Source organism: Stomoxys calcitrans, chromosome 2, assembly GCF_963082655.1.
Source record: "Stomoxys calcitrans chromosome 2, idStoCalc2.1, whole genome shotgun sequence".
NCBI classification, from domain to species: domain Eukaryota; kingdom Metazoa; phylum Arthropoda; class Insecta; order Diptera; family Muscidae; genus Stomoxys; species Stomoxys calcitrans.
In genome coordinates this window covers 84,368,367-84,381,109 of record NC_081553.1, presented here as the reverse complement: position 1 = coordinate 84,381,109, position 12,743 = coordinate 84,368,367, and the positions used below count along the sequence as shown (strand labels likewise).

Below are 12,743 nucleotides of genomic sequence, written 5' to 3'. Positions count from 1 at the left end.
AGAGAGCCATTGGTAAAAAGTTGGGAATTTAGACTGTGTGTCATGCATTGGGTAAATACTGCAGTTGTCAGACCTATAATGCTGTATGGTGTTGTGGTCTGGTGGACGGCGCTTCAAAAATCCACCTACTGCTTAATACTTAACCGGATCCAAAGGATGACTCGTTTGTGCATCACAGCCGCACTGAGGACGACACCATCTGATGCATTGAATTTAATTCTACATCTAATGCCTCTGGACATCGTGACGAGACAAATTGCTGCTACCACTGCTGTGAGGCTAAGGTAGCTTTCACTTTGGTCATGTTGAGCCTAAGGACTCTGTGTTATCCTTGATATAATGCCCAGCAGTGAGGACTACACACTCTCTGAGCCGATTTTTTATAAAAAATACTGTACCACTATTCCTGATTGAAGCGATTGGACCTACGATATCCCTGGTAATAGAAGTTACAAAGAGTTCTGTACGGACGGCTTTCCGGGTGAACTCTGAAGAACTGAACTTGTTACATCGAGAAGGTTACCCGACCACTGCAGTGTGTATCAAGCGAAGATCTTTGCAATTAAGGCTAAGATGTAATGTCATAACGACGATTGGCATAAATATCTTCTCAGGCAGCCATTAAATCCCTGGAAAATGTATTTCTGAATACAAAAACTGCGCTCGACTATCGCTGATCTCTCAACGAGATGGCTGAACAGTTAAAAATTCACCTGTGCCGGGCCACAGATATATCCCAGAGAATTGTTAGGCGGATCAGCTTGCGAGTCTACGATTTACCTTACTCATTCCAGGGAAACTGGAATCTGTGGGTATGCCTCTAGCGACAAGTAAGCTTAGTTTTCAGGATAAGAACCGAGGGGCAACGGATAATAAATGGTCACAAAGAGGGGGCTGTGAGGAGCATTCTACAACTATGTGGCCTAATCTAGACTTCAAGAGGTCTACCGCTTTGCTGTGATTGCCTAGAACAAAGTCTCACACATTGTGTCTGTCATGACAGGTCACTGTCTAATCGCAAAACATGCTGACAAACTGAAGGTTGCCAGCAACGACTTATACAGAAGCTGTGAGTATATCGAAGAGGAAGAGACTATAGAACACCTTCTGTGTGTGTGTTCCGCACTGGCAGTCGAAAGGTGTTCCACTTTAGGTTCTCATTTCTTTGAGGGAATCTGTCTGATTTAACGAATGTGAATATTCGCAAGTTGTTGGGGTTTTTAAAGCGTTCTGGATGGCTCAACGTTAGGAACTAGAAAGCATCTTCTTTCTTCTGTTTCTGTGTATCACAACGGACGAAAACCTCTAAGTGAGTGTGATGGCAGACTGCCAGTTAAACCTAACCCAACCTAACCATGTAGTATATGGTCTAAAATGTAGAGCAATATTAGAATATTGTGCCACATGGGCCGATTTTTAGTTTTAGGGTTTGGATCTAATATAAGGCGTAGGTATTACCTGAGTTTGACAAAATTTAGAGCAGTGAGGTGTTTATCACCTTTGTCTGTATGTAGTAACAAAATGAAACACTTAAATTGGCATACATATACTTTATTACTAATATTTAATAAATAATTTAATATTTTAATGATTATAAAAAATAAATGACAATACGATGCAGGAATTTCATTAATGAAATGACTTACAAATGTTACAAAAATTTTAATTAAAATTACAAATTAATACAATTTTGTTCTACAAAACTTTAAGTTTGCATCAGAGCAGTCTCATATCGCTTTGAGACTGGCCCCGGTCAGTCCTTTGTCTTACAAATATTCTACGCTATGTTAGGTCATTAAATTTTTAATGGAATGTGAGCGATCATTATTTCTACTCAACTCTGCTCCATTTGAGGTTGATGCTGTGGTCATTGACTGCGATTCTTTGGCCTTTTCATGGGCCTTTTGGGCGCGATGTGGGCAAAGAACCTTTTGCCAACTCTTCCTGGCTCCTTCGTCCAGTATAACAAAGTATACGAATAAAACAAAACCTTGCATTGTGGCTGTTAGGCAGAATAAATAGGAGAATGCGATACCCATTTTCATAAAGGCAAATAGACCAAAGATCCAAGACAAGCCCAACAGGAAGAACAGCAAAATTGACAAACGTATCTGCTTAACCAATAACTTCTTCTCACTTCGCTGCAGGCTCATGCTCAAAGTGCGGGATATGCTATAGAAAACATAAATGAAAATGGCCAAGTTAGCGGCCACAATCAGTGAGACCGGCAAAATGACTCCAAAATGCAAACCCGGCCCAGAAGGATAACAAATGCCAGTATCTGTAACCAGTTGATATTCGGGTGGCACATACGACTTGGGATCAATGGTGGCCACCAAAATCGTGGGTATCAACGGCAGGCCCCAGGCCAAAATGGCCGATTTGGCTATATAATGTTTGGGCCTTTGTATGCCAATCACCGTAACATAGCGTTGAAATTGCAAAAAAGCTATCAACAACATCCAAGTGAATAAGACCAGTATAGAGTATTGCAGCAATGCTCCCACAAACACACATTTTGTATAGTGATGTGACTCCACCAAGGCCTCGGACACATCATCTGTATTGACGAAAAGGAATAACACCATCTGCAGTGTCAACGCTACACACAAATTGAGCAACACTTTATTAGAGGCCTGTGCTCGCCAACTCTTAAATACGGCTGCTGTTATCCATATCCCTATGAGACCCAATAGCGAAAGGCTGCAACCCACCAAGGATATGATGTCAAGTGCCTCCTGGTGTACCGAAGTAATCAAAATTTCATCGGTGAAATCATTTTGTTTGAAATTGCCTCCAACCAGATAGGAAAATTGAGTAAGATGATTGGTGTAACACAGCAGTAGAGGATTTTTACTAATAGTTTGCGGCTTGTTGGTCGTCTGCACTCCAACGCTGGTCCAGGTGCTATAATTCCAGTAACCACATCCTGTATTGGGGTCCCTTGAGTTTTCCACACTTGTTGACCCATGCTGTCGTAGAAGGAAGGGCAAATCTTCGGGCAGTTGTGCTGAAAGAAAGAAGATAAGAAAATATTAAATTGGATATATATTTATCTTATATATAAAAATCAATTTGTGTTTGTATGTTTGTATGTTTGTGTGGTCCTTATAGACTCAAAAACGGCTGAACTGATTTTCTTGACATTTTCACAGATGGTGCATAATGAAACCGTGGTGAAAATAGGGTACTACATTTTTTGATATCTGCGGGGAGCGGACCCTCCCCTTTACCCTAATTTTCAGAAACGCCAGATCTCGGAGATGAGTGGTGCGATTTAAGCGAAATATTGTGTGCTCTCATATAGTACCCTAAAAATAAAAATTTGGTATCCAAATTTCGGATGGGATACCTAGGGGGGCTGCCCTAACCTAAAACCTACCTAACATATATTTAGACCAATCTCGACAATATGGGACTCAAATGAAAGGTATTTAGGATAAGAAAACGTATCTGATATCCAATTGTCGGACAAAGTGCTAGGGGGACCACCCCAAGCCCCAAAACACCCCTAAATCGGACATATTTACCGACCATGGCAATATGGGACTCAATTGAAAGGTATTTTCGCGTAGAATACGAATCTGATATCCAAATGTGGGACCACGTTTCCGGGGGTCCACCCCTTTCCCAAAACACCCCCCAAACAGGACTTATTTACTGACCATGGGAATATGGGAATATAATATCCCCTAAAGGGGACAAATTTACGACCATAGCAATATTGGGCTCAAATGAAAGGTCTTTGGGAGTAAAGCACGAATTTGATATCAATATTCGGATAACGTGTCTATGGGGCCAACCCACCCCCACAACACCACCCAAATAGTAAGTATTTTCTGACTATTGCAATATGAGGCTCAAATAAGAGGGTTTTTAAAGTAGAACACGAATCCGATTTTTCAAGGCCAACTCACTGAGTGGCCGCCCATCCCCCAAAACACCCCCCAAGCCGGTCATGTTTGCCGACTATGGACATATGGGGCTCAAATTAAAGGTATGTAGGAGTAGACCACGTATCTGATATCAACATTAGGGGCCAACTGTCTAGCGGACGTCCCACCCCATTCTATTTTCGTAGCATGGTATTTCACTAAAAGATTTTAATTGTCGAAAATAAATAATCCAAGGAAGCTTTTGTTCCATATAAAGTAAAAGAAGGCGCAGCAGAGCGGGCCCGGGTCAGCTAGTAATTAATAAAAACAACAACAGCTAGCCAAATGTGCTTCCCTTCAACTTTAAGTGACATGGCCATCATTTGAAAGTAATTTATATTCGTATTTAACTCTTAAGAACTTACATTAGAAATCCATATTGTCACGTTTGGTATACATGTTCATTTGGGGCTGGGCGAGCCCCGGGAAATTGGCCCAACATTTTTATATAAGCTTTCATTTAACGCCTATATTTCCCCAATTGGTAAACATGTAATTTTTGGCAGTTTTTGGGTTGGGGCGGGCCCTTGACATTGGGGGACAAATTGTTTTACATACTTTGTACTCTATTCTTAAATATATTTCATTTGATACCCATATTATCCTAATCGGTAAACATGTCCGCTTGGGTGTGTTGTGGGGTGGTGCGTCCCTTACGGTTATTTGACCCCGATTTTGTATTTTTGGGCTACCGTAAGGAGGCATACAAAACTTCCCTTAAATCGATGCACCCATCTTCTTGATCTAGTATTTATGGAAACAAGTCCGCCCTATCGAGGGAATAAACTCTACCATCTGTGATAAATTCATAAAAATCGGTTCAACCGTTTCTTTTTTATACCCACCACCATAGAATGGGGGTATACTAATCTAGTCATTCCGTTTGTAGCACCTCGAAATATTGATTTGCGATCTCATAAAGAATATATATATTTTGATCGTCACCACTTTCTGAGACTTACTAGCCATGTCCGTCCGTCCGAGCGTCAGTCGAACGCTTGAAGCTAGCCGTTAGACATTTTGCACAGATACTTCTTATTGATGTATGTCGTTGGGAACTTTGAACATTGACCTGTGTAGTGATTTCCAACATGTATGCCAAGTATGATCTGAATTGGTCTATAAACAGATATAGCTGCCATATGAACCGATCCCCGGATTTGACTTCTTAAACCCTTAGAAGACTCAATTTCCATCCGATTTGGCTTAATAAGTCATAAGTCATAACGTGACTTCCAACATCCATCGAATCGGTCTATAAACACATATAGCCCCCATATAAAAAGATCCCCGGATTTGACTTCTTCAGCCCGTAGAAGCTTAAATTTTCATCTGATTTGGCTGAAATTTGGCCTAAACCGCTTAAATCTTATAACTAACAACATCAGTGCCTATCGGTCAATATGGGTATCAATTGAAAAATATTGAGTGTAGAATACGAATATGGTATCAAAACTTCAGTTCAAGTATCCAACCCCAGAAACTGCTCCAACCAGACAAATTGTATGTACATATCAATATAGGACTCAAATGAAAAGATCAATAGAGTACAAATATAACATAAAAAATGAGGTCCATGTAATTGATGGTTGCCCCATCCCCGATTAACCCCCCAAATGGGAATATTACTCAATCATAGCTTGATGAAACTCAAATGACAGGCACTTGAGAGCAGATTACGAAAACTAAACCTTGTGTCCAAGAATCTAGGTGGTGATTTATCTCCTAAAATAGGCTCCAATAGGTTATTTGATCTTTTAAAACAATGGGGAATCAAGTGATTAATTTTTTTGAATAGAGTGTATCATTCAAATTTGTGCTCAAGTGGCACAACCTTCATATAGACGCCCTGCACCAAACGGTTGTATTCACCAGCCATGACAATATGGGGTAAAATTAAAGGTATAAAGTTGTTGACTGCGTACCTGATATCTTCATTCTGCTCATATATCTAGCGGACCATTTCACGCCAAAAGTCGATCAATCACCAAGTAGATGGTGCTAATTTGGAGAAGCCAACATGAACAGAGAGAGGGCAGAGTAATCTAAATTAATAATACAGCATTAAACTTTGTTATGACAACCTATCGGTCCTTGGAATAAAGAACAAGTAAAAAGGTGTTAAGTTGGGCCGGGCCGAACTTTGTATACCCACCACCCCGGGTATGTAAACCAACTTTCGTCATAATCCGGTGAAAAATGCATAATATATGCCCCCATAGCAGCTATATCCAAATATGGTCCGATTTGGACCAAATTCGGCGCAGACATTGAGTGGTCTAATAACTACAAGCCATTGTTTAATTTTGTAGAACAAAATATTGGTCCTTTTGGTAGCTATATCAATACATGGAACTATCTGAACCATATACGATACGTTTGACGAAAAGTCTAACATAAGTCACTGTGTCAAATTTCAGCGAAGTCGCATTAAAAATGTATCTTTATGGGGCCAAGACTTAAAATTGAGAGAGATTGCTCCATATGGAGGCAATGTCCTAATCTGAACCGATATAGACCAAACTTAAGAGGGATGTCAAAGGGCTTAACGTAACTCACTGTCCCAAATTTCGGCGAAATCGGACAATGAATGCTCCTCTTAAAGGCCCATGAACTTAAATCGAGAGATCAGTCTATATGGTAGCTATATACAAATCTGGACCGATGTGGGCCAGATTACAGAAAGATATCGAAGAACCCAATACAACTCACTGTCCCAAGTTTCGGCGAAATCGGACGCCTTTTAAGGGCCCAAAACCTTTAATCGAGAGATCGGTCTATATGGCAGCTATATCCAAATCTGAACCGATATAAGCCAAATTTAAGTGGGATATCGAAGGGCCTAACACAACTCTTACTTTACTTTAATTGGGTATGAGAGAATATTTGTTCCACTAGCCGAACGTAGAATAGCGTTCTAAGCGCCTAGATCTTCTACACTCATTCTAAACTCTCTGACACCAAGTTTCGATGTGTCTCCCACCACTTGATCTTTCCATCGGGCTTTTGGTCTTCCCGGTTTGCGTGTACCACCGTGTTTGCCTTCAAAAGACTTCTTTGCTGGAGCTTCTTCATCTACTCTGACAACATGTCGTAGCCAACGCAGCCGTTGTATTTTGATGCGTGTAACTATGCTATCGTCGTCATACAGCTCGTGGTTCATACGTCGCCTATATTCTCCATTAACGCAAACTGGTCTATAAATTTTACGAAGAATCTTCCTCTCCAATACTCCAAGCACTGCCTCATCTGCTTTAGAACCATATAACAGCACGGGTAGTATCAGTGCCTGGTGTAGTGTAATCTTCGTCTGTCGAGAGGTGGCCTTGTTTCTAAAATGCTGACTTAGTCCAAAGTAGCATCTGTTTGCCAGTATTATTCTTCGCTTAATCTCAAAACTAGTGTCATTCGTTTCGGTTACAGCGGTGCCGAGGTAGGCTGTCTCCTTGTCTGAAACCTCGTTTGGTATTAAATGGTTCGGAGAGATTCTTTCATATTCTTACTGACCCACACAACTCACTGTCCCAAATTTCGGCGAAATCGGACAATAAATGCGCCTTTTATTGGCCCAAAACCTTAAATCGAGAGATCAGTCTATATGGCAGCTATATCTAAATCTACAATAGATCGATCTAAGCCAAATTACAGAAATATATCGAAGAGCCCAATACAACTCACTGTCCCAAGTTTCGGCGAAATCGGACGCCCTTTAAGGGCTCAAAACCTTTAATCGAGAGATCGGTCTATATGGCAGCTATATCCAAATCTGAACCGATATAGGTCAAATTAAATAGGGATATCAAAGGGCATAACAAAACTCACTGTCCCAAATTTCAGCGAAATCGGACATTAAATGCGCCTTTTACGGGCCCAAAACCTTAAATGGAGAGATCAGTCTATATGGGAGCTATATCCAAGTCTTAGCCGATCTGAGCCAAATAGAAGAAGAATGTCGAAAAGCCTAAGACAACTCACTGTCCCAAAATCGGACAATAAATGCGCCCTTTATGGGCCCAAAACCTTAAATCGAGAGATCGGTCTATATGGCAACTATATCTAGATCTGGATCGATCTGAGGCAATATGGATTCTAAATGAAAGGTCTTTGGAAGTAGAGCACGAAATTGACTTTCACTTTTGGGACCAAGTCTCTGGGAGTCCACCACACCCCAAGAAGGACTTTAACTGACCGTTTGGGGTTTAAATAAGAGTAGAAAAATTCACAGGCAAATTGGAAAACATATGAAATTAGGAAGAAATTTTCAAATTTCCTCTCCAACATAGCATAATCGGTCGCAGCAGAGCGGGCCTGGCTCTGCTAGTTCATTTTTATATATATAGATTATTTTGTCTCTAGAAGTTAATTTTTAGGGGGCCGCCTGGTCTAAATTTTGTCTTTGCAGAAACTTCACTAAAATTTCATCTATAGAAAAAAAAAATACATTTAGATTTACTATTTATAAAAAATTCATTGAAATTTTGTTTTCAGTGATTTTTTTTTTTAATTTTGTCTCCAGAAAAATTGTATTGAAAATTTGTCTTTAGAGAAAATTTCAATGAAATTTTGCCTTTGGAAAAACATTTATTGGATTTTTTTGAATTTTTGTTTAACTTTTTTTTTCAGAATTTTTCACAGAAATTTCGTCTTAAGGCAGGTACTGCGTTCGATTTTAAACTAAAACCAGAAATTAATGGTAAAAGTCGGGCGTTGCCGACTTTATAATACCCTTCACCTACCCTTTAAATACAAAAGTAGGACTATATCTAATTCTTTATATATATCTAATTCTAATTTTGATGGACCTCGGCGGATGTATTCAGATAGGTTATAAAATTACTGTATGAAATTTCGAGCAAAGCAAATATGTTCAAAATGTAATACATACGGTTGACAAATGACGGGAGATGGGAGCTATATCTAAATCTGAACAGATTTCTATGAAATTCACCAGTAATATCGAGAGTCATAAAAAAATCCTTCCTGCAAAATTTCGAGAGAACCGGTTAAGTAATGACCATTTTATTGCTGTATTACTGCAAATCGGACGAACATATATATGGCAGCTATATCCAAATCTGAACAGATTTCTATGAAATTCACCAGTAATATCGAGAGTCATAAGAAAATCCTTCTTGCCAAATTTCGAGAGAATCGGTTGACAAATGACCATTTTATTGCTGTATTATGGCAAATCGGATGAAAATATATATGGGAGCTATATCCAAATCTGAACCGATTTCTATAAAATTCAATAGTAAAATTGAGGGTCATAAGAAAATCCTTCCTACGAAATTTCAAGAGAATCAGCCAACAAATGACCTTTTTATTGCTGTATTACTGCAAATCGGACGAACTTATATATGGGAGCTTTATCCAAGTCTGAACCGATTTCTATAATATTTACTTTTAATATCAAGAGATATAAGAAAATCCTTCCTGCCAAATTTCGAGAGAATCGCTTGACAAAATGACCATTTTATTGCTGTATTACGGTAAATCGGACGAACATATATATGGGAGCTATATTTAGATCTGAACCGATTTCTTTAAAATTCACCAATGATATTGGGAGTCATAATAAAATTCTTCTTGCCAAATTTCGACAGAATCGGTTGACAAATGACTATTTTATTGCATTATTACTGCAAATCGGACGAACATATACATGGAAGCTATATTCAAATCTGAACCGATTTTTTCCAATTTCAATAGGTTTCGTCTCTCGAATCAGAAAGTGATTCTGAGTCGATCGGTATACTTATCAATAGGTCTATCTCTCTTCCTTTTGGGTGTTACAAACTAATTCACTAAGTTATAATACCCTGTACCACAGTAGTGGTGTAGGGTATAAAAACTCGCTGATTTCATTCAGTATGACATTCCGTCATTGCAAATTGCAAATTTGCCCATGAACATTCCATTAAGGAACACAGTAAACCTTCTCACATATCAGTGAGTGCTGTGCGATTCAAGTTTAAGCTTAATGATATGGGACCTCCTTTTTATAGCCATCTTTGGGGAGAATATTTTGCATGGCATAGTACCTCACAAAGGTCACCAGCACAAGGAGGAGAAAACCACCACTGAAATATTTTCTGATGTTCTCGCCAGGCGTTCAGCGTCATAGGTGTATATGCCAACCTATGCAGTCGGTGGCCTGCCATCATTTCTTATGGTAACATTTTAATAAAATTGATATCGCAAAAAATACGGTGAAAAAAGTAGTGAAAATTTCATAAAATTTTTTCGCTATCAAATTTTGACATTGTCAAAAATCTCAGAAAAATAAATTTAAATTTGCCTTTGGAAAATATGTCAAAAACTTAAAAAAAAAATCGCTTTGATCAATTTTAGAGGGGCACGGGAATAGGCCAAATATTTCCTTAGAGAAATTTTTTTTTTTTGGTATTAGGAAAATTTTCAATAAAATATTGGATTTGGAAATGATGTCATTGAAATGTTGACTTAGGTAAAATTTAATTGCATTCTGTGTTCAAAAAAATAATTAATAAAATTTTGTGTTAGAAAAATGTCATTATTATATTGTCTTTAACAAGTTTTCATTCAAATGTTGTCGTTAGAAAAAAATCATTTAGTGAGATCAGGGCCTGAGCTAAAAAGTTAAATATTCAAAAAAATTCTAATTTTGTCTCTAGAGAATATTTGATTAAATTTTTTGAAATATGCTAAAGGGAAAATTTCAATCAAATATTCTCTAGAGACAAAATTTGGCTACGTCCCTGGTTGCACATATCTCTCTATGTTCACCTTTAGTGAAAATCAAATTTAAAAATTTTATTTATCCTTTGCTTCTAATCAACTTTTGACAAAGTTTTTCAACAAAACTTGCAAATTGCGATTAAATTTAAAGAAAAAAAATTGTTTAAAGAAATTAATTTATTTTTTTCTTAATTTTTCAGTTATGTTCGATTTGTTTTAACCATCAAACGGTTAAGGTAAGTGATTCCTCTCTATTTTCACCCTTACTCACCTTCATAACCCGGTATTGAAATTGATAAGACTTTACTATGAGGCTTTCTTAATCGCCTTGTAGTGGATTCCACAAAAAGTCCATCATGGGCATAAACCTTAAACACAAGCACAGGGCTGCGATCCATCATGGAGAAATGTTCATGTAAATGTTGCCACATAGTGAAGGGGACAAAGGCGGCAACTTGTAAATCCGAGTCATGTAACAACTCCTGAGCCGATTCATGTAAGGCAATAAAACGATAGTGAAAATCATTAAAGGAATCATAGTGGACCCCTTTTAAGATGTGTTGTTGCTGGTGTTGTTTGGCGGAAAGCTTTGAGGGATATATGGCAATCCCCGATATGCCCGCACATTGAGGGTTGACAAAGAATACACTTAAGTTACCGCTGACGTGAGCATAAACACCGATAGGAAGGTGTGTATTGATCACTTCCACAACTGGCGCTGCCATTGATAAGTTCTTATCAGAGGGAGGAGGTTTATACAAAGTCATATTTCCACAATCGATGTGGTTAACAAATTTATCGCCTATATTGTCCATGTATGACTCAAAGGTATCCAATAGAGAATTTGTGGCATTCAATTCGGCCGACATGAGAAGAACATTGGGCTCACTGGCCATGAGATTTTGGGTGATGTGCAGAACATCTGCCGACAGTTCGGGGTCTGGGAAATCGATGATTAGTCCCTTGAGAATTTCATTGGTTAGATGAATATCGGCAGGAAGTCTTCTTTGGAGGGGATTTTCAAGCAGATTTATAAGACGTCTTGAAGATTCGCGTCGACTCTTTGTAGAGAGGCCGCTAACATTACCGAGCAGAGTATTTAAGTCATTGCTGATGATGGGCTGCTTTGTGGTTCGGAGGCAATGAAAATGCTGGAATTTCTTTATTTCCGTCCATTGTGCTTTGCGATTTTTGGCATTATACAGACATTTGCGGGTCAAGGGCAATCCATTGGGCTTAAGGCAAACATCTTTCAGTGTGGCCTTTTGATTGATTCTCGTACGCTTCCATACATTGACATGGGGCTGCAAATGATCCTCGCCCTCAATATAGAAATGTTCAAATTTCTCCTCTTCACAAAACATACTGCGGTGACATTGAATCATAACGGTATTGTTATCGTGAGGTTCCCATTGCGCTCGCTGTTGCATAGCAACCACATAGCAACGTCTACGCAAAGGCAAGCCATTGGCCGCAGAACACATATTGGGCAAGACGGCATTTTCGCCAGCCTTAGTACGATTCCAGGTGACCCATAGCATTTGCGATTGATTCGACTCATTGATGAACTCATGGATGTATTGCTCCTGTTCGCAGGAGAGATAATATTCTAGAGTAGGACTGGTCACACTGGGGCTTCTGAGGGTCGTTGTTTGGGTGAGCTCTATGCTGTCATCCTCTACAGCACTTGCCTCATGCCTGAAGGGTTTAAATTGGCGTTGCGGAAGAAGGGTCCATGCCATTGGCGCTAGATGACAAAATAAGGCCCCCACTAGAGTTGACCATAATATTTTCATTTTTGTTTTCTTTTTTTTCACTCAACACTCTTTTCTTTAAAAGCTTTTTTTAAAACATTATCTTCTTTCACAACAACCTGCCGATCGATCGTCTGGCGGCTTTAATACACAAAAAATTAATTCAACCCAAACCGTCGCGTCTTCGTCGCCTGCTGAGGAGGTGCACAACAATGCCCGCTCGTTTCAATTTAATTACTAATTGTATAGTTTTCAATTTTCACGAAGACTGCTAACAACAGTCCACTGCCGAACACTCCTTTCCTCCTCCACCGCCCGTTTTGGCAGAATACAT

At 39.0% G+C, this 12,743-nt stretch overlaps 1 protein-coding gene across 1 annotated transcript; it reads right to left on the bottom strand.

Moving 5' to 3' along the window:
* Positions 1–1,535: 1,535 nt before the first annotated feature.
* LOC131994703 (uncharacterized) lies at positions 1,536–12,638 on the bottom strand. The gene is made up of 2 exons (XM_059361519.1): positions 10,927–12,638; positions 1,536–3,010 (listed from the first exon to the last, which is right to left on the bottom strand). Exons 1-2 carry the CDS (start codon positions 12,449–12,451, stop codon positions 1,788–1,790), a joined length of 2,748 nt encoding a protein of 915 aa, XP_059217502.1. The 5' UTR covers positions 12,452–12,638; the 3' UTR covers positions 1,536–1,787.
* Positions 12,639–12,743: the final 105 nt, after the last annotated feature.

Coding starts and splice junctions, on each gene's coding strand:
- LOC131994703 (XM_059361519.1), bottom strand. CDS start 12,451: ATGAAAATATTATGGTCAACTCTAGTGGGGGCCTTATTTTGTCATCTA. Junction 3,011..10,926: donor TTCAATACCGGGTTATGAAG/GTGAGTAAGGGT, acceptor TCTTTCTTTCAG/CACAACTGCCCGAAGATTTG.